This window comes from Sugiyamaella lignohabitans, chromosome A (assembly GCF_001640025.1).
Source record: "Sugiyamaella lignohabitans strain CBS 10342 chromosome A, complete sequence".
Lineage (NCBI taxonomy): Eukaryota > Fungi > Ascomycota > Dipodascomycetes > Dipodascales > Trichomonascaceae > Sugiyamaella > Sugiyamaella lignohabitans.
This window is the reverse complement of record NC_031672.1, coordinates 3,633,818-3,654,937: the sequence shown is the minus strand read 5'-3', so window position 1 is coordinate 3,654,937 and position 21,120 is coordinate 3,633,818. Positions and strand designations below refer to the sequence as shown.

The window sequence follows — 21,120 nt, the reverse complement described above, 5'->3', positions numbered from 1 at the left end:
TTCGCACTGGACCCTGAGGCTTATCTTTTGCCGATCTGCAGTATTTAACCTTACATAACAGAAAAACAAAAATTTGATTTTCGACGTCGACGGTAGATAAGCTCGGAACAAAAATAAAATATTTATGAGGATAATGAGCGGGCTGCTTCAGAAAAGTGTGGAGAAAGGAGCTCTAGGAAGCATTTCCAGCGTGTCCTCGACAGCTACCAGCTACCAAGGACCAGCTATGAAATTTGAACTGGTGGGAAAATGTTCGAAATCCAAAGCACGAGCTGCGACCATGAAACTACCCCATGGAACAGTAGAAACGCCGATGTTTATGCCAGTAGGCACTCAAGCGTCTTTAAAAGGGTTGACCTATGAACAACTGAAAGATCTGGGCTGTAAAATCTGTTTAAATAACACATATCACTTGGGACTGAAACCAGGTCAAGAAACTCTGGATACCGTTGGAGGAGCTCATAAACTCCAAGGATGGAATGGAAACATCCTCACCGATAGTGGCGGGTTCCAAATGGTATCGTTATTGAAACTTGCTACTATCACAGAAGAAGGAGTGAATTTTCTGAGTCCCCACGACGGGTCGCCCATGTTGCTGACCCCTGAACATTCCATGTCGCTACAGAACAGTATTGGTTCAGATATCATGATGCAACTTGACGACGTAGTAGCTACTCTGACTACAGGACCTCGTGTCGAGGAGGCCATGCATAGAAGCATCAGATGGCTCGATAGATGTATAAAATCCCACAAGAACCCCGACACACAGAACCTATTCGCCATCATCCAAGGAGGACTAGATCTCGACCTACGTCGTCAATGTTGCGCAGAAATGGCTGCTCGTGACACTCCTGGAATTGCTATTGGAGGATTATCCGGAGGAGAAGATAAAGAATCGTACTGTAGAGTTGTGTCTCTCTGTACTGATCTTCTGCCTGCCAACAAACCCCGATACTGTATGGGAGTAGGATATGCCGAAGACCTCGTGGTATCAGTAGCGTTAGGAGCCGACCTGTTTGACTGTGTATATCCTACCAGAACCGCCAGATTTGGAAACGCCATCACGCGGTTCGGCAATCTCAACCTGAGAAGCCGAAAGTACATGGACGACTTCTCGCCCGTCGAAGAAGGATGCGGTTGTCCCATCTGTAAACCGAAATCCGAGGGTGGACTCGGCATCACAAGATCTTTTATTTTCCACCTGGCAGCCAAAGAAACCGCCGGAGCACATCTTCTCACCCTCCACAACGTGTACTACCAACTGGAACTGATGCGCCGAGCCCGACGTGCCATCCTGCAAGACTCGTATCCCGACTTCGTCAAACAGTTCTTCCACGACCTGTACAACGGGGACCGCGAAAAATACCCCTCCTGGGCCATCACGGCCCTCAAAACAGTCAACATAGACCTCTAAAATGTACATAGAACAGCATTTAACGGACCCAATTCTGCCTCCGGCGGCTGGGGCTGAGCCCCAGACCCCGCTGCTCCTTTCGCTGCGCTCGAGTCGGGGCGTGGGGAGTCCGGTCTCTCCTGCGAAGCAGGAGCTACGGGGTCTGGGGCAGAGCCCCAGCCGCCGGAGGCAGGGTCGACCCCCGAGATCCGATGTTGGAGATCGACAGGGGGTTACCCGAAGCGGCAATATAATTGCATTTCCAAGATAGAATCGTAGATTGCTTCAGATCTTAGAGGTTGATATCGAGGATGGTTTTACACAGTTTTCCGCTCAAGAAAGTGTGTCAGTTGATAGAACCGGGTCCGATTGTGCTGGTGACGACTCGGGCTCGAGACGAGTCGATTAATGTTATGACCATGGGGTTTCATATGATGCTGCAGCACCATCATCCGACGCTGATAGCGTGCTCGTTGGGTCCGTGGGATTACAGCTTCAACACTCTTAAAAAAACCAAAGAGTGTGTTATTGCAGTTCCTACAGTGGATATGGCCGAGACTGTCGTTGATATTGGTAATTGTTCGGGCGACGAGGTCAATAAGTTCCGAGAATATAACCTGACAGCAGTCCAAGGATCCAAAGTCAAAGCTCCCCTGATTGGCGAGTGTCTTGCGAATCTCGAATGTGTGGTTGAAAACACCAGTCTTGTGAGCAAATACGACCTGTTTGTATTAAGAGTGGTGCGAGCATGGATAGATAAAGACCGCCAAGAGCAGCGGACCATCCACCACCTCGGTCAGGGAAAGTTCATTGTCGCTGGCGACCGTATAGATCTTCAGAACCGAATGGTGAAGTGGCGCGGGCTCATCTCCGACGATGACGACGACGAAGAGCCGTCCAGTGACGGTGAAGAGGACCTGGATGAGGAAGGGGAGTACGAGGATTAGACATGCCTCCGGCAGCTGGGGCTGCGCCTCAGACCCCGCTGCTCCTCTCGCTTCGCTCGAGTCGTAGCTACGGGGTCCCTAGAAAATGCTGGGTCCAACACACCCGACTCGAGTGAAGCGAGAGGAGCAGCGGGGTCTGGGCGAAGCCCCAGCCGCCGGAGGCAGACGTCGGGTGGGATGTAGGATAATGCTATTTACATATCAAATTATAGACCAAAAAAATTATGCTAGTCGACTTCGAGATGCGTCTCGAGGTTGCACTGGTCGATGAGAGCCCGTTGGTGCGCCGCGTCGGTGTGGAGTTTGACGAAGTACTCGTAGCCCGCTTGTGCTTCTTTGGCAGACTTTTCACACGCCTCGCGTTGATGGGCAGTGTTTTCGATGAGTCGTTGGAACCCGGTGCGAACGTCTTGAGACGGGTATTTTAACACTTTGCGGCTTTCTTTAGCGATTCGTTTGGCGTTGGCTTCGACATAGCCCAGGCTGACCACTTCACGGGCGATTTTGCGTGATACGTTTCGTGGAACTGAGTTGGGAACTTCGGAGATCACGTATGCCACTCCGCAGACAGAACCAACTACCAGGGCAGGAACTAGTAATCGTTTTAGAAGTTGGAAGTCGACCCATCTGACTGCGTTCAGAGCGTGGTTGAGCCATTTCGATTGTAAGATCATCTGACCACCGCCAATAACCGATGCTACGGTAAGAGCGTTGTTGACAGTTCCTACTTGGCTGATGGGTTCAGATATCTCTGACAATGTCAGTTCCTTGCTCTTCTCGCCAAGAGTTAGTAGTGAATTAAAAGGGTTGGTAATTACACTAACCCATGTAGGAGCAGCAGCGGTGATGAAATCAGACACTGAAAGCTCGGCTTGGATGGATCGTGCGAGGTTGTGTCGTCCTTTAGTAAACATGGCATCTTCTTTGAATATCTTTAAGAACGCTGGTTGCTCTCCTAAATGAAGAATTCCCAATGACTTGATCGAGTTGACTACTATAGCAGTTTCTTTTCTGGCATGGACTTCGCAGTCGTATACAGCGTCTTGAATTCGCTGGATAATCGCTGCTCGAATGCTATTGGCATAATTGTATGCGTCGAAAATAGATGTATAACTGACAGATGGCAACTGGCCGGTTTGCATGAGCACTCTGTTGAGTTCTTTCTTGGTGTGCTCATACAGTTTCTCGGCACAGTGCTCGATATCCTTGTCAATCTTCTCGGTGACCTTGACACTATCACTGAGAGCGTGCTCGAATTTGGGTGTCATATCGTCCAGTTCATGAAGTCTTAAATCACGCTCTGACTTTGTAAACTTGATATTCACCTCTGACAGGATTTCAATGTCCTGCAAGATATTGTTAAGATATGTCTTTGCAGGTGCCAGTTTCGACAATGACCGTTTTTCCAGCACAAAGTTTCGTAACGACTCTTCCAAACGATCAAAATCAGGACTGAGATCGTCATCTCTTCCATTACCACCATCTCCATCATCTCCATCAGGCCCATCGTCACCACCTCCACCACCACTACTGGTACCAACATCCCTAGAACTGACAAAATGCACAAAGTCCCGGGCATCTTTATGAGTCTGGGGGGACAACTTTTCGACTTGGCCCAAAATCCTGTTCATGCATCGTGATCTGTCCTTGATCTTGTCAAACTGATTGACAACAATAAATATAAATGATTTTTCGTTAGCCACACTAGAAATAAATTCGTTGGCTGATAGAGTGAAATGATTTTCGGCGCTCACTACAAACACCACTAGATCGATTTCCTCTTGGCGGGAAAACACTCTAGTGGTCTGGAAAGAGCTCATATTCAGCCCTGGTGCGTCTATAAGTGAGATATCCACCACTCCATTACGAAGCAGTGACTCATGAGGTGGTCGCTTCTCGTCAACATACACCTTGAGAATCGAGTATTTCTGGAACTCATAAACTAAGTCGTCTAGACTATCCAGACCATGTATCTCATAAGTAGCTTCGTCATTGCGATCGTACTCACGATCAATCAGTACTGCATGCACCTGTTCAAGTCCATCATTCTCACGACAGTCTCGCACTTCACAAAATACGTTTGTACAGGGCTGCTGATCTTCAGGAAGAATTCGTCTTCGCAGCAAAGCGTTACAAAACGTAGATTTACCCGAATTCAAGTCTCCAGTGACAAGCACTTTAGATGCAGTATCATTAATACGCTCTCTCAACGACGCCAGATGTTTCAGAGTCTGAACAATTTTGGCATCTAGTAGCGAAGCAACCGAGTTCTTTTCCAGCGAATTAAGCAATTCTTGAGATCCAGACCCAGATCCTAGTTTCAGATCCAGCTTGAATACTTGAAGCTGTCTTGACGCAGACGGAACCACCAGACGAGGCCCTTGATTATCAGAACTGTTGATACTATTTCCATTCTGGCTTCTACCAGTTCCATTTTCAGAAATTTCTTGATGCTTACTATCTTTCTGTGAACTGGTGCTGTTGTCGCTGCTGCCATTTACGGTACCATTTGTACTCGAGTTTGCACCACCATTCAGTACAGTCATATTTGCAGTCGAACTTGCACTATCATTCGTATTTGTACTAGCACTTTCACTACTGGGACCTTCAACAGCCTCTCGAGGATAATAAATAGGCCATACTCTGTTCATTTGCTGGAGGTCATTGAGCAAGTCAGTGGCCTGTTGAATAGCACCTGCCAGAACCAGCCGGTTCTGATTATACTGCAACTGATTGATCTGAGTGAAAGCCTGTCTCTGAGTATTAATAGAAGGAGCTCGTCTGTGAAAACTGCTACTTCCCGAGCCACTACTGCTACTTCCAGCTGCCGCGCTGAGTGATCTGTTGCTGGAAATGACATCCGGTCGTAAGTCAAACCCGAAATCTATGTTACTATCAACGCCATCCGAGCCAAGACCAGGTCTATTATTTTCGCTATGGCCATTAGTGTCAAGACCATCCTCGTTGGAATCATTTCTTCGAATCTCAGGAGCTTTCGCCTTGCCCTTATCATACACCTGAGGTCCGGTCACGCTACTGTTGCTGCTATTGCTACTGCTGGAGCTGCTGCTGCTGGCGCCGCTGTCGCTGCCACTGCCGCTCCCGCAGTCACCAGAAGTGCCCGACATTCTCGACTGTTTCTTGTTTCTCACCAAAAATCCGGTAAATCAACAGAAAACCAGTTTCAAACCAAAATCAATCCGTAAACCAACTCTCCCCTGACCGCTACTTTTTCTAACCGTAGCCACCCGCTTCACAACCAAAAACGGCCACTTATGCGGCCCATGGCCCGCCGGTCCGAAGTGAACTTGCCTCCGGCGGGCTGGGGCTCCGCCCCAGACCCCGTAGCTCCTGCTTCGCAGGAGATGGCTAGGACCGTCGCTGGAACCGACTCGAGTGAAGCGAGAAGAGCAGCGGAGGCCTGTGGCGGAGTCCCATCACCCTCCCGTGACCCCCTCCCCTCCAACTGGTCACGTGATGAATTTACCCTGCTGCAGGTGTGAAATTTCAGGGACTGAAAAATTCAGGAAGTGCGTGAACCGAGTGGTTTGAGAGTGAGATCCAGAGCAGACTTTGCCGGAAATAAAAGATGATCTCGAGACTGACGCGATTAGCGGGGTCGGCCAACGCACTGCTGGTGCGACAGCCTGCGGGGGTTAGTTCTGGAAGTTTGTTAAAGGCCCAAAAATTCGCATTTTCGTCGAGTCCAGCGTCGCTGTTCACCAGATCAGCTGGTGTTCAGAATGGTCTTGGAACTAGTACTAGGACGAGTGCCGGCTCGAATGTTAGCTGGCCGGAATCACAACAGCATGAGAATCAGCAGGAAACGACTGAAGAGCTCGAACAATTTACACAACAGACAGGCGGAATCGAGACTGGCATCTCGCCTCTAGTGCTGTCGTCAGAAGCGCTTGTGAAAAGACGATTCAGATACACCAAGCCAGCAGATATCACGCCGTTGAAAGAGGCCTCAGCTTTATATGCCACAATTCACATGTACGACCGGAAATTTCTGGTCACTGAAGGCGATAATATCCTACTCCCAGTATCACTGAGCGAGGCCAAAGTGGGCGACGTGCTGAATTTCGACCAGGTCTCGGTTATTGGCTCTCGCGACTACACATTGACCGGCAACCCACGCATCGATTCGAATGTCTTCTCAATCAAAGGTGTTGTTGTCGAGAGCACCCGGGTCAAGCGCTCGGTGTTCAGCAAATCCAAACGACGCAGAAGGCATGTCCGCCACGTGGTCGCCAAAAATGCGCTCACTGTCATCCGCATCTCTGAGCTCCGGGTCAACCAGGACTACGGCTCAACTAAAGGTTAACGCTTCCTGTAAATAATATATTGTACATGCTCTTGACGGACTGGGTACTGGGAGGGGGGGGGAGTTTTGCCTCCGGCGGCTGGGGCTCCGCCCCAGACCCCGTTGCTCCTGTGAAGCAGGAGTTGCTAGGGGTATCAGAGGACAGGTTTTAGTTATGAGAATAGAAAATGAGGTCTGAATAGAGTCCTTGGGGCCAAAATTGTGATGCCGAATGCTGGAAGTGAGAAGTGCTCTTCCTGAACATGTAGCCGCGCGCATGCTGCTCGTGAAGTAGCGGACCATCGCGAGATCAGGTTCGTGAGAAGCCAGTCAACCGAGCAAGAATTGGTTGTCTTTACGAAATTCATCGGATTTAAACGTGTGTCGGTGTATCCGAATCGGTCTGACTGATTGAGCTGCGTAAAAATCAACCGGTCGCAAACGGGCCTGATATCGGATCACGACTCATAGTCTAATATTGAGTTCTATAGTGCATTCACATGCTGATGCACATGAGTAAGGTGCTCTGAATGGGACCGATCTGAATACTGAATAAGATTCGATAGAAGCCTATAGAATACAACAGGAATTGTGGGAAAGAACCCAAGAAAAAAGAAAATTATACCGAGAAACATTTTGTCTCAGAGTGGAATATTGATTTGTTAAATGAGCGTGTTTCACTGATAACTGGAGTAGCTTTTTTATCTGAGAAACAACCCTCGAAATCATGCCGAGATTGAGTCGAGCTGAGTACGAGGAAGATGAGGTGCCCACCTCTGACTTGAGTCACGCACTCGGCATCCCAGATACTGGTACTTTTGACTTTGATCTCAGAGCTGTTACTAGTTCAGTACGCTCAGGGGCTGCTGACGACCCATATCCTGCTATGGCCCGTCCTCGAATTCATCGCTCGCATCGTAAGAGCGGTGGTGGAAGTGGTAGTGCCGGCAGTAGCGGTGGTAGCAGTACTGGAGCTGCCACTACAGCTGGTACCGGATCTGGCACCGGATCTGCTGGAAGTCATGCCAATGGTGAATTTAGTGGACCAAATACAGGACACAGTGAAGTTGGAAAGAAATCCACAAGCTCAGAACCAGTAGCTGTAGTTAGCAATGGTCCTATTGACTCTACAACTGGTTCAGAAAGTGTTCCTAGTGTCAATGGCTCGGGTACTACTGGTATTGGTCCTGGTCTTCATAGCACTGGGACTCCTGCTAGTTCTACTGGCTCTGTTAACCATGTGAATACTACGGGTGTTGCTAATAGCAATAAAGATGTTTATGGTGAAAGCCGTCACCCACCTGTTGGGTCCAGACTTCGTAGCACAAGTGGAAGTGCAGCTCTTGGCGGTTCTGGTGGTACCAGTCCTGGATCAACTAGTAACAACAGCAACGGTTGGCCAACAATGGCTACAGCACATTTGCCATCATCTCCGTATCTGTATTCTAATACGACTGCTGTGAGTGGAAACTCTCCAATTCTACATAGCAGTGCCAGTTACAACAATATTCATTACTATGCCAAAGCTCACGCCAATGGTAGTTCAAATGCAGACTCGTCATTTTTGTCTGGTGGAGATAGCCCAGTTTCGTACCATACAGCCCATTCAAATGCTAATAGCTCACCATTGGTTGGCAGTGGAGGTCATCATCAGTCTGACCCAGGCAACTTTTCGTCTCCAATGCCATATCCACAACGTCAAAGTAGCCATGGCTGGAAAAACGGGTCTGTAAACGTATATCCTAATTCTTCTATGGTAAACAACTTAGCTGTATACCCATCAGCAAGACAGCCTAATCTGCCATATACCCCCCGATCAGTGTCAGCTGGTAACCAGCCAGTAAATACAAACACTTCACCAGATGTTACGGCTTCACCGAGTTCGAATTATATCTCTGCCAGTGGTGGTTTTGAGTCCAGTCCTGGATTTCCTATGAGTTCACCTCCAGTTGGAAGTGGCAGCGGGTTTGGCACTGGGGGCAATACTGGTGCCGGCTCGACACTTAGTGGGCATCCTGGCTCGAGAATCATGTCTTCAGCAAACTCTTCTCCTCTAATGTCGACTCCACTGAAGTATACACGATATCAAGGTGCTCCATCGCCTATTACGACATATTCTCCAACACCTGCTGCTCCATTAACTACATATACCGACGTCACCAGCCATAGCAATGTTGGTAGCATAGGGTCTGGTAGTTCTACGAGTGCGCTACCCAACTATTTGCCATCACATGCCAGCAGGCTGGAAACTGGTAGTATCAGCACGATAGGGTCTGTTTCTAACGAGATACCTGTTCAGACACCTCCAGCTACGAAAGTTCGATCACAGTCAATAGTAGTTAGTCCAGCCGCTGTGTCATGGAGAGCAAACGAGCCCAGTGACTGGACCAACGAAAGAGTTTGTCAATGGTTAGAGGCCAATAAATTTGGCCCTGACTGGATAAGCACGTTTCGCACGCGTAATATCCAGGGAGCCCAGTTCCTTTCCCTTGTAAATTATCAGAAACTAAAAGAACTCGGACCTTTTTCGACGAGAAACGAAGAATACGACACCAGCCCATCGCGGTTTATTCATAACCTGCGAAAACTATTGGACAAGTCAGCATCCACCAACTCGACAACTTCTAACGACAGTAACCCTAACAATATTACTAACTTTAACGAAAATAATGTTTACACGAATAATACCCTGATACCCCCAACGGAACTGTCGCCACGAACTGGACGACCATCATCAGTGACAGAATTTCCACGAATCTCGAACTCACTGGACGAGCCACGACCTGTGCTTGCAGCTGAAGACACTCTAACGACCTCTCCATTAGAAAGAATCATCTCGAACCCTATCGACCAGAAAGCCTCGTACGAGACAGTACAGCCACGCCCAAGAATGTCCCAGCCAAAGCAGCGACCGATGTCCACCTTCGAAAGTGGGTCCAAAACTACATTCCAAGGAGTAAGTATTCCGCAGTTGGGACCGCCGACGCCCTACTCGAGCGGAGTGAGAGGAGCAGTGGGGTCTGGGGCGGAGCCCCAGCCGCCGGAGGCAGAGCCACGAACGTACTAACCAGTCATATAGGCTCCAATATCGCCATCATTTCGACCGGGTTTTTTGCGGCGTCATAATAAGTCGAACTCGTCTGAGTCATCGCTTATTAACCTGCTGGCTCAAACGACCAGCACCACCAGTCTGTTAGAATCGGAAGACGGTGGTATCAACAGAGATGTTAAGGTTAATATTCTTGATCCACCTGAACATAGGAAGAATCGGGGATTGTTCAAGAAGTTTCGGATGCGCGATAGAAGCAAGAGCCGGGACAACTTGCGTATTGACTCGCCAACGTCTCCTTTGTACAATATTCCCGTCCAGAAGAAGACAAGTCCATTCAAAGCAGTTGATAAGTTCATTTTCTTGGACCCTAAGTATCGCCCCCAGAAAGAAGCTGTTCCGTCGCTCGGAAAACAGACCATTCTCGCCACTATAGACAACAAAACGTTTACAGCAATATCAATACCTGACATGTCGTCAGTTGCCAAGGTGAAATCGGTCGTAGCTACTGAGCTGGGTCTGGATGTTCACAATATTGTGGTCCATCTTACGGAGTTTGGCTGTCAAAAGGGCCAGGCACTTGAGGATTCTATGCTCCATGATGTTTTACATACTTCTTATTCTCATCAGATGTCAGATTGTATAAAACTGTTTGTGTCCTCGACATCTTCTTCTCTTTCAGATCCACACAAATCATCCAGTAGCCTGTCACTATCCGATCTATCGCCTCAGAATGAGCCTTTCCAATTTCTCAATACCCCGTCGCATATGTTACACGATGGCGGGAACTCGGCTAATACAGATTATTTCAAGATTAATACACAGAATCAGCAAGAGAAGGTCAAATCTCCAGTTAAAATCCATGTTTCTTCAGACTCGAATGCTCCAACTATCAGGTTAGTGCCTCATGAGGGCGATTCTGGTGGTACTAATCCTGGCGGTGTTGCAACTGGAACTGCTACTACTACAGCTTTGAATGAACAGCAGACTGGTGTTCCTAAAACTCAATATCGACCTTCTGATGATTCGTTTAAGGTTATCAGACCAGCAAGGAGAGAGATTAATTTCGACGACCGTAGGCCATCTCCATATGAACGTAAAGCGTCGTCCAATCTTGTTGCACTTCGTGATCCGCCTCCACCGCCAGTCAGCAGATCGCAATCAATTAAGAGTCTGACTCGTTCTCAGTCTATAAAGAGTGTTACCTCTTTAAAGAGACAAGGCACGGTAGATAAGAAAAATAGTTCATCTCTTTCAAAAGAAGCCAAGACTAGTGTTGGTACACCTCCTCCAACATCGCAATCAAGCTTGTCAGCAGCTACAAAACCTGCTTCTTCTACACCTCCGAACACTAAAGTCACACTCAATACGAAGGACGTTCCTCCAAATACATCTGTTAAGACTTATAGTCCTGGTCAGAGCGAGACTCTCATTCCAATGCCATATGTGGGTAATACCTCGCAAAACGCTGTAGCTAGGAAACCGGTTAGAAAGGGATCTGATTCGCTGACTGGTTCTAGGTCACCTAGTACGCTTTCTGTAAACACATCCATGCTAACACCCAATGAAGGGAACAGTAATAGCAGTTCAAGTGACAACGGGACAATGGTACCCATATTTAAGATGCCAGAATTTGGCCGTCCCAGTCCTCTTGGCCCATCAACTGAAAAGTCAATGGGTCCAGATGAAAAGTTTGCGGAAAATGAGATTTCCTTTGAAGGAGCACCTGCTTTTGACGATGACGACGATGATGATTCTTCAGATGATGATGGTTTGTGGGCCAAGAAACCACCGACATTGGTTGAACCTAAACCAGAGCTTCATGTCGAAACCACCAGCTCTCCAGTTAGCCACCCGGCTTTGTCTCCAGTCACCCCTTATAAGTCGTCATCTACTATAGCATCTCCAGTAAGGATTGTGGATGAATATGGAACTTCATGGGCCGTACGACCTCCACCAGAAGTTGTGTACGATAACATGGATCGATTCTTTCCAAATACTGATTTGGATCAGCCAATTATTGATGATGATCCACTTTCTCCCATTGCCAGTTCAGCAGTGGAGACAGAGAATGCAACACTCACGACGTCTGGCGGACTTGCACCAGTAACTGAGCCCAAGGAATCACCTGTTCATCAGAGTAAACCTTGGAGGATACAACCTGTAAAGATAAGAGAGCAACGAGCAGCCAAACCAACTGCCGCTGCTGCTGCTGCTTCTGCTGCCACCACGCTACCAGCATCTACTCAGCAAGATACAGAACGTAAACTGTCTGTGGCAGAGGCTATAACTTCAGATGCTCACAATGGCCCGACTGTCACCAACTCTAAATTCCCCGCAGCAAAATTAAGAGTTCCAACTAGAATGAAATCACTGCGTATTGTAGCTCGAGAAGCTAGCGAAGCGCGAAAGCGATTCTCGTCAGCAAACGCTTCTGGTCTCCCTACCAGCGGCGCACTATTACGTCGAAAGAGCACCAAAATGTGGGGCCAGAAAGTGGTTGAAATGAAGCCAAATGAGATTCGTGATGGAAATCTCAGTACGCTTCGTGATCAAAAGGGCGAATTCAAGCAGTTTGTATGGGTCAAGGGTGAGCTTATTGGAAAAGGCACATTTGGCAAGGTATATTTGGCGCTCAATGCGACAACAGGCGAAATGATGGCAGTAAAGCAAGTCGAAGTTCCTCAAAGTATAAGTGATAAAGATAGCGAGCGTCAGAAAGAGGTTGTTGGGGCGCTTCACTCGGAAGTTGAGACTCTTAAAGACCTGGACCATCTCAATATTGTGCAGTATCTTGGGTTTGAAGCTCTTCCTGACGTGTACAACCTATTTCTTGAATATGTTCCTGGTGGATCAGTAGGACGATGCTTGCGAATGTATGGCAGGTTCGAAGAACCTATTATCAAATCCCTTACTCACCAGGTTCTTGATGGACTTTCATACCTTCACTCACGAGGCATCCTTCATAGAGTAAGTAAGAGTACCATGGGATTTGTGAGATTCATGTGCAATTCTCTATGGTTTGACATCTTGCGCAATGATATTATCAAATACTAACCATTTAGGATCTCAAAGCTGATAACCTCCTATTAGATGTAGATGGTGTTTGTAAGATCTCTGATTTTGGAATTTCAAAGAAGAGTCGTAAGTACGAAGCTTGGACATTTGTAGACTAGAATTTACTAACACTTCAGGTGATATATACGCCAATGATGCGGAAATGTCGATGCAAGGAACTATATTTTGGATGGCACCAGAAGTAGTTCATAACGTTGTTCACAATGCTAGACAAGGTTATAGTGCCAAAGTAGATGTGTGGTCTCTGGGCTGCGTCCTATTAGAGATGTTTGCTGGACGAAGACCATGGTCTACAGATGAAGCCATCGGAGCAATGTACAAATTGGGAACATCACGACAAGCACCACCCATTCCAGAGGATACAAAACCGTTTGTAAGTGCTTTGGGTAAAGACTTCCTCGACCAGTGTTTCACCATTGACGCCGAAAAGAGACCAACTGCACAACGACTATTGCACCATGTTTTCTGTATGGTAGACCCCGATTTCTCATTCCAAGAGACCAAACTTGGAGAGATGATCAAATTTAATAGTAAAAAACGAGATAGAATTAAGCATTAGGAGCTGTATTTAATATATAATGTACTATGACTAGCGAAGGCTAACAGTGATGAGCGGCATCTGAACATTGTTAACAAAAGTGAATCATATCATCAATTACTCTATTATTCATATTACAACTCGGACATTCTCACGCTTCGGTCAGGTTCGATCAGACTTCTATAAAGGAATCCAATTTTTCTGATGGGGAAATGTAATTTAATGAGGTCGATATAAACCCATACTTCACTATAAAACCACAGTTGCCGATCTTACCCGAATATGTTATCTACTTCACAAGATCGACTGTAATTGAAATATACTTGAAATATACATCAAAGAGTATAAGTCGCTATGTTCCGAGCGATGCGAAGTCCAGCTCAAAAGTGGGCCAGGAGCTATTCTGTCCAAAGAAACCACCGTGCGTCTCTATTTGATATGTTTGGTATTCCTCTTTCTAAGGTTTTTTTGACAGTTCTTGTGACATATTTCGGCTTACAAGCTGTGAAGCGAAAGCTGGAGCTCGAAGAGAAGAGAACCACACTCACAAGTAAGTCTTCGTTTAGTCGTTTTATGCATCCTCTGGCTGGTACTCTCTTACAGACGTTATAACTAGTTGCATGATTTTCAATCCTGCCAGGGGATTGAAGCAACGAGCAAAGCGAGCAGCGGGGTCTGGGGCAGAGCCCCAGCCGCCGGAGGCAATTGTGGAAAGAAAAGTAGTGGCTAACAGCCTTTGTAGCACAAGTTTCAGATCTGGAGAATTCGTTAGACGAAGCAGTTGTGGCGTTCAAGAAGAAACATGAGAGCGTCTCGGAGACTGCACTTCAACCCGAGAGCAAGCCACAGACTGGAAGAAAGGGCTGGTTCTGGGGATAAAAGATCGATTGGTCAATAACATACGGTCATGTAAATAGGTTAAAGTAACGGAGTATATATAATATAAAAAATGACGGGATGATGCATGGAGTGTAGATATCAGTTGACTCTGTCGTTGAGTTTGCCCACGCCCTTTTGGTACATTTTCATGAGCTTTGAAGAGGATGGCGATGGTAATTTTGGTGACAGACTGGCTGATGCAGACGAGAAAGATTCTCTGATAGACAGCTGAGAGAGTCTTCCGTTGCTGGTGGTTGTGCTACTATCACCTTCCGAACCCAGTTGCTCTTGTTGTTTGGCATGACTGATCTTTGCAAATAGTGCTTGGGCATTTTCCGGTTTGACTCTGTCGTATTTCTTCATACGAATTAGAGGATCAACATAGTCTTCAATACTACCATTGAGCAACAGATCCACGTTCTGGCGTAACTCGGTTACAGTCGTGGTTATACTCAGATCATTGGCATCGGCTCCTAGCTCGTTGACAAACTGGTCGAGGTACTTGACATCAACATCGAAATTAGCAACCGAAGCCAGAGTGATATTCTCTCCAGAATCTAGCAAAAACTGTAATAGCGAGCTTGATAAATGATCGAAGGCGTCAAAATATACAAAACTTTTGATGGACCGGGGCAGGTTAACTAGCGATGAGTTAACCATAGTCTTGAGGAACTTGGCCATATCCACAAGATACGAGCTCGGTCGATCGGTAAGCTCGGTTGTACCCCAGTCGTAGTCTGCAAGATCGAGGAAGTTATCAACAACAGAATTGAGGAGCTCGAAAATACGTCCTTCTGCTTTCTTACGTGCCTTGGCGAATGCAGCCGTGGCTTCCAGACTGATCTTGCCTCGTCTATCCGATATCCTTTCGCCGGCCAGTTTCTTTTCTAATTCCACAGAAGCAGACTCGAAATATTCTAAATTGATCAGGATTTGAACGATTTGCTCTCTCGTCGTAGACTGTAATCTCTCTTCAAAAGTCTTGCACACCACATTCGACAGCAGACCATCTAGCGACGATTGCAACACGTCTTCAATTTGAACTGGATCATGCTGAAGCTCATCTAGAAACGACTGATGGTGGTTCACAAAAGTACGCACTTCGGTACAGCAGAATGGGTATATTTCTGAAAATGGTACTGGTTTTGGAAATGGCCGCTTGCGGTCATTAGGATCTGGTTTATACCATGCAACACGGCATATTTCGTCGTATATTTCAGGCGACTCCACAACCATGGGCATGTAATCATCTCGTTGTAAGTTCTGGAGAAATAGCTTTTCGAAATCGTCAGCAAGCATTTTAGAATACCATTTAAACAATTTCAAAATAATTTCTTCAACCTTGGACGTGTCAAATCCAAAAGTCTGCATCGCGTTTAGCAGCGTACCAAGAAGTCTCTTATACCCACGCAGTAGCTCGGGGTCCCTAATTTTCGTAATATGTGACGTTAATATGGTATCGATTTTGTTGCTCAGCGACTCCCATATATCGTCGACTTCTCGTGATAGTCTCAGTGTTGGTAGTCGGCGAGATATAATTCGGTCTATAATACAGAATCCCGCCACAGCATGGAAAATGTTAGCCACTTCGTCCAGACTCTGTTCGGCATTATCAGCAGAAAATGGCGACAGGCTGTTTGGTACTAAATAGTCACGCTGGATTTTACGATCTGTTTCGAAATGCCGTTGGAATTGAGGCAACAGCCCTAAACTTGAATGTACCAGCACCGACTCGTACAGAATGGAAAAATCCATCTCTATAGCATCCGATGTTAAATAATTGACATGAGATTCTCGAAACGACAGTTCCGCTGGTGAATTGAATTTATACTTGCGATAATGGGGTGCACTCTGGGTATACTTTTTCCATTCATGTTTCTGTTGCAACACCCGCTCAAATATGTCTTTACCGATAGTCGGACTTTTGGAACTCAGCTCGCTGAGCCATTGATCAGTATCGCTTATGGTCTTGGTACGGACCATTTTTGTGAGTGCTGGAAGAGATCGTTCGACCAACTGGGCAAATCCGAAATCCGACACTTCTTTTAAATGGATATTCCGTAGGTCATCCAAACTCTTTAAAGCAGCGAATTTTCTCTTTTCTTTCAACAACTGGTGGACATTATTTGTGAGTTCCAACACTAATAAACACGCTTCTACAGCCTCGATGGCAGACGAGATATTGCCATGACATTGCTGGGTTTTTAAATATTTCTTTTTCGCCAGAGCCAGTTTCACTCCTGATTGTGACACATTATTTGCAATCATAGCGACTTTTTCCTTCATAGAGTTCGCGTCTCGAGCAACCTCGGATAGCTGCTCCACTGATGCCATATATTCATTGTGGTCTCCACTACAAATCTGGTTTATTTCACGATCTTTAAGTCTCTGCAGTCCTTCGAGCGTGTCTACTAGTTCAGATGTATTGCCTTTTTTCATCGAGTCTCTTATAATCGGAGCCAGTTGTTCGAGGTAGTCGTCAGACGGGGTTCCAACCACCCGTCTCCGACCAGCACCAACTCCAGAAACTTTTGACTGAATGACAAAGTCAGTAGACAGAAGAAGCTGCTGTAACTGAAGTTTCATATCTTTGAAAGAATCGTCTTGAACCAGCGTTGTTGACGATATCGACAGATCACCATTCAAGCTCTTGGCATGCGGTCTGACATGGTCATCTGTAGACCCTACGGGCCTGGAATTAGCCAAACTCATTAATCAGTTCTATACTAAGCCACAGTACGCCCACTGACATGCACCTGACAATCAAAATAGATATGCTCTTGCTCTTGCTAGACAACCGGACTGGCCACTTCGAACTTCCAGGTCCAGCTTTCCAGTTCAGTTCGTCCTCTTCTCGAAACCACAAATCAATCTTCAGTCGACGCAATTTCCGTCTAAAACAGCCAGTATCAACACCCGCTCAACTCAGTTCATGAAACAAGTGCAATCCAGTGCAATTCGAACGTTCAGTGATGGCCCGTCCTGTACTGCGCCCTCGGTCTCTCATCCGTAATCTCCTTGGATCGCAGGTCCCACATAAACAAACGACACCGCTTACTGGCATGTGCCCTTGCCCTGCACCGTGAAGCCTGCCAACAGTCAGGGTTAGGTCCACACCCCCTGGACCCTGAATCCAGCCAGGGTCCAGGCGGGGGTGTTACGGGTGTGGGTGTGCCTCCGGCGGCTGGGGCTCCGCCCCAGACCCCACTGCTCCTCTCGCTTCGCTCGAGTCGTTTGCGTCGACGGTCCCAGTCAATCTCCTGCGTAGCAGGAGCAACCAGGGTCTGGGGCGGAGCCCCAGCCGCCGGAGGCACGCCCCGTCCCCCCTGGACCCGGACCCAGGTTCCAAGGGTAGAAGAGGAGGGTGTGAGGAGTAGGATTGCGAGGAGGAGACGACCGCCGATAACCGGGATGCATGGGATCGGCGTGACTGATTGCATGCACGTTATCTTATCGCGTTGTGAGTCACGGTGGTTATCTCATGGGAGGGGACTATATAAGTCCAGGTATGACCGGTGGTTATTCTTGTTCTTTTTGTTGTTGATTGTGGTCAATTGAATTGTTTTTGAGGCAAGAAATTGAGAAATGGTGCAGGTTGACACAAACGGCATTGAAAAACGCGTAGGGTCGTTGGATTTGGGTGCGAATGAGCCCAGAACCCCGTTTGGTAGAGAGTTTCGTGAAAAGTACTTCTCGTTTGAGGATGGAGTGGTCAATGTCAACCATGGAAGTTATGGAGCAGTGCCGAAATGTGTCATTAATGCGAAATTCGAGTATTTGACGAAATCGTTTGCGTTTCCTGAAGACCATTTTAAACTCAATGTCGACAAGAAGGTCAATCAAGTGCGTGCCAAGGTAGCTGAAATAGTAGATGCTGATGTCGAGAGCCTGGTGTTTGTAACTAATGATACTACAGGTATTAACAGTGTTCTTCGAAATTATCCGTTCCAGAAAGGACAAGCTGTAGTGTATTGTAACACCAGCTTCGTGGCCTGCTCAAGTGCTCTGAAGTATCTGCGTGATCGCGTGGGCATCGAACTTATCGAGGTTCAAATCAAATATCCCATGAGTAATCAAGAAATTGTTGATGCATATACAGAAGCCATGGACTCTCACAGTAACGTCAAAATGGCGTTATTTGATACTACCTCGTCGGTCCCAGCAGCTCAATTGCCCTGGCAAACCCTCTGTGCCGAGTGTCGTAAACGGGATATTCTGTCTCTTGTAGACGGTGCTCATGGTATAGGATTATCAGAAATCAAGCTTCGTCAAGCCCGTCCTGACTTTTTCACGTCCAATCTACACAAATGGTTCTTCACACCAGTGTCTCTGGCTCTTTTGTATGTGGACAAAGCACATCATGAAATCATCAATGGAGTCACCATCTCTGCATTGTACGTGCCAGAACCAGAAATCAAGTCTGGTAGCAAAAAGCCACTTGCTTTTGCTGACAAGTTCTGTGAAAACGGTACTGTAGACGTATCCAACATCCAATCTGTAGAAGATGCCATTGCATTCCGTAACAATATCTGTGGCGGCGAGAAGGCCATTCGCGATTACTGCTACAAACTAGCTATCGACGCCGCCAATTATATGCTCAAAGAGTTTGGTACCGAGATTCTATCCGGCAAACAAGACACCATCTCCAACTCTATGATCAACGTCCGTGTTCCTCTCACCGCACCTCCCACCCAAGCTTCACAAATCGTGTCTGCCTACACAACCTATATCTGCAACAAATGGAAGACGTTCGTGCCACTGTTCTACTACAACGGGGCCTGGTGGGTACGTCTGAGTGCACAAATCTACCTCGACCTCGACGACTTCAAACACGCTACCAAAGCCGTCTCCGACACCCTGGACCATATTAAATCCACTCTGTAGTTTTTTTTCTTCTCCTTGGGGGGTGTGCCTCCGGCGGCTGGGGCTCCGCCCCAGACCCCTCTGCTCCTCTCGCTGCGCTCGAGTCGTTTTCGTCTCGGTCCCGTGGAATAAAAATTTGCTGGTGACTCCCCACGCCCGACTCGAGCGCAGCGAGAGGAGCAGCGGGGTCTGGGGCGGAGCCCCAGCCGCCGGAGGCACGACCCCTGGAAAATAAAAAATAGCGTGACAGGAACGGCAACTTCAGGGGGAGGTGCAGGATGCGGCTCGGCACGGTTGAAGGCAGTGAGGGAGAGGATTGGGAAGCTGCACTGCCTCGTGCCACGGTGCTTGGCAGCATATGAAGAGCCTGTGAAGGTGAGTTTCGGTTCGGCTGTGTTGTGTGTTTTTTATTTAATTTCGTGCTTGGGATCTCGATTCTTTGATTCGCTTTTATTCTGCTTTTGTTTGATTTTTCTCGAATTTATTGGTTTCAGTTGGTTCTGGCAGTTATCAGATTAGGGTCAAGGGCGTTTGAATTTCCAGAGAATCCGAGCGTGATTATCATCCTATCACATCTCTCCCGTCAGTCGTTGAATTAATTCGATTTAGGGACCACAACATTTTAATTGTGCACTTGCATCCGCACCCCCTGCTGCTGTAGGTTATACTTCAATTTAACTGACTTCTTCTGCTACTGCTGCTGTTGTTGACTGGCACGGCACCACGGGATTCTCAGTCCCAACTCAAGATTGACAGTCGTACAGATCAATCGACAGACCCGCGCGGTTATCACTTCTCCACCCTGAAACAGCGGGCCATCTCTCCTAGTCAGCATCTCCCAGCTTCTTCATTTTTTATCTCTTTTATCTCTGGTGTTATCTGTTTGATTATTTATCTTACTTTAACTGTTTCTATCGACAGGTATTGATTTGATTTGGTTTATTAATTCCGGTAGTTTTGAAATAATTTATTTCTAGCAATACTTCCGGTGTCTCGATAGTTATTATTGTTAAATTCGCCCGTTACAACCGTCTATCACCGGGTTCGTTTCCCAGATTGATCTCTAGCATCCACTCTTATTTTTATTACAACAACACAAAGAAAAGGCTGGACATAGTTAACTGACCTATTTCACTTGGCTTTAATTTTCTTTTGTTCTGGTTGTCATTTCCATTTTCATAATCATATTGAGTGTCAATCGTATTCTCACTTCCACACTATTGTCATTTTTCTACCATTGTAACTGTCGTATTTGGACACCACTTGGTAGCTTCGAATTTATTTTATTGACCTTCAGTTCCGGTTCTGATCACTATTCCACTTTGTCTTCATCTTCTTATAAATAAACATCAGCCTTAAAATGGGTAAATCAGCCAGTAAATTATCGTCGGAAGACCTTCGCACCCTGAAAGACGCTACTCACTTTGACCGTAAGGAACTCCAGCAATGGTACAAAGGATTTCACAGAGACTGCCCCTCGGGACTTCTGGATAAAGCCGAGTTTGAGAAGATATACAAGCAATTCTTCCCATTTGGCGACCCCTCGTCGTTTTCCGAGTACGTTTTCAATGTATTTGACACAGACAACTCGGGAAACGTTGATTTCAAGGAGTTCATCACAGCACTGAGTGTGACGTCAAGAGGCGACACCGAGGACAAACTGAAATGGGCGTTCAAACTGTACGATATCGACAACGACGGCGAGATCAGCTACGATGAAATGCATTCCATAGTTAGCGCCATCTACAAAATGGTCGGGTCCATGGTCAAACTACCGGAAGACGAAAGCACGCCTGAAAAGCGGGTCGATAAAATCTTCCAGCTCATGGACAAAGACAAGAACGGCAAAATCTCGTTCGACGAGTTCTGTGAGGGCTCGAAACTCGACCCCACCATCACCTCGGCCCTCAAGCTTTACGACGGTTTAGTTTAGTTTTACTGGGTGCTTCTTTTTTCTTTGAGGGTGCTGCCTCCGGCGGCTGGGGCTCCGTCCCAGACCTGGTTGCTCCTGCTTCGCAGGAGATGGCCGGGACCGTAGACGCAAACGACTCGAGCGAAGCGAGAGGA

General features: G+C 47.0%; 10 protein-coding genes across 10 annotated transcripts; 8 read left to right on the top strand and 2 right to left on the bottom strand.

The window, feature by feature from the left end:
- Window positions 1-133: 133 nt before the first annotated feature.
- On the top strand, window positions 134-1,414 carry AWJ20_1160 (queuine tRNA-ribosyltransferase; the record flags this gene model as incomplete). The annotated part of the gene is made up of 1 exon (XM_018878013.1): window positions 134-1,414. One exon carries the CDS (start codon window positions 134-136, stop codon window positions 1,412-1,414), a length of 1,281 nt encoding a protein of 426 aa, XP_018735359.1.
- Window positions 1,415-1,704: 290 nt separating this feature from the next.
- Window positions 1,705-2,340, top strand: AWJ20_1159 (uncharacterized protein; the record flags this gene model as incomplete). The annotated part of the gene is made up of 1 exon (XM_018878011.1): window positions 1,705-2,340. One exon carries the CDS (start codon window positions 1,705-1,707, stop codon window positions 2,338-2,340), a length of 636 nt encoding a protein of 211 aa, XP_018735358.1.
- A 227-nt stretch (window positions 2,341-2,567) lies between these two features.
- FZO1 (mitofusin) lies at window positions 2,568-5,468 on the bottom strand (the record flags this gene model as incomplete). The annotated part of the gene is made up of 1 exon (XM_018878010.1): window positions 2,568-5,468. One exon carries the CDS (start codon window positions 5,466-5,468, stop codon window positions 2,568-2,570), a length of 2,901 nt encoding a protein of 966 aa, XP_018735357.1.
- A 461-nt stretch (window positions 5,469-5,929) lies between these two features.
- On the top strand, window positions 5,930-6,667 carry MRPL49 (mitochondrial 54S ribosomal protein YmL49; the record flags this gene model as incomplete). The annotated part of the gene is made up of 1 exon (XM_018878009.1): window positions 5,930-6,667. The coding sequence occupies one exon, from the start codon at window positions 5,930-5,932 to the stop codon at window positions 6,665-6,667; it is 738 nt and encodes a 245-aa protein (XP_018735356.1).
- A 706-nt stretch (window positions 6,668-7,373) lies between these two features.
- AWJ20_1156 (uncharacterized protein) lies at window positions 7,374-9,713 on the top strand (the record flags this gene model as incomplete). Its single annotated transcript, XM_018878008.1, has 1 exon — window positions 7,374-9,713. The coding sequence occupies one exon, from the start codon at window positions 7,374-7,376 to the stop codon at window positions 9,711-9,713; it is 2,340 nt and encodes a 779-aa protein (XP_018735355.1).
- Window positions 9,714-9,938: 225 nt separating this feature from the next.
- BCK1 (mitogen-activated protein kinase kinase kinase BCK1) lies at window positions 9,939-12,752 on the top strand (the record flags this gene model as incomplete). The annotated part of the gene is made up of 1 exon (XM_018878007.1): window positions 9,939-12,752. One exon carries the CDS (start codon window positions 9,939-9,941, stop codon window positions 12,750-12,752), a length of 2,814 nt encoding a protein of 937 aa, XP_018735354.1.
- Window positions 12,753-12,921: 169 nt separating this feature from the next.
- Window positions 12,922-13,332, top strand: BCK1 (mitogen-activated protein kinase kinase kinase BCK1; the record flags this gene model as incomplete). The annotated part of the gene is made up of 1 exon (XM_018878006.1): window positions 12,922-13,332. One exon carries the CDS (start codon window positions 12,922-12,924, stop codon window positions 13,330-13,332), a length of 411 nt encoding a protein of 136 aa, XP_018735353.1.
- A 957-nt stretch (window positions 13,333-14,289) lies between these two features.
- SEC15 (Sec15p) lies at window positions 14,290-16,902 on the bottom strand (the record flags this gene model as incomplete). The annotated part of the gene is made up of 1 exon (XM_018878005.1): window positions 14,290-16,902. One exon carries the CDS (start codon window positions 16,900-16,902, stop codon window positions 14,290-14,292), a length of 2,613 nt encoding a protein of 870 aa, XP_018735352.1.
- Window positions 16,903-17,775: 873 nt separating this feature from the next.
- AWJ20_1152 (uncharacterized protein) lies at window positions 17,776-19,074 on the top strand (the record flags this gene model as incomplete). Its single annotated transcript, XM_018878004.1, has 1 exon — window positions 17,776-19,074. The coding sequence occupies one exon, from the start codon at window positions 17,776-17,778 to the stop codon at window positions 19,072-19,074; it is 1,299 nt and encodes a 432-aa protein (XP_018735351.1).
- A 1,339-nt stretch (window positions 19,075-20,413) lies between these two features.
- Window positions 20,414-20,986, top strand: FRQ1 (Frq1p; the record flags this gene model as incomplete). Its single annotated transcript, XM_018878003.1, has 1 exon — window positions 20,414-20,986. The coding sequence occupies one exon, from the start codon at window positions 20,414-20,416 to the stop codon at window positions 20,984-20,986; it is 573 nt and encodes a 190-aa protein (XP_018735350.1).
- Between the last annotated feature and the right edge of the window lie 134 nt (window positions 20,987-21,120).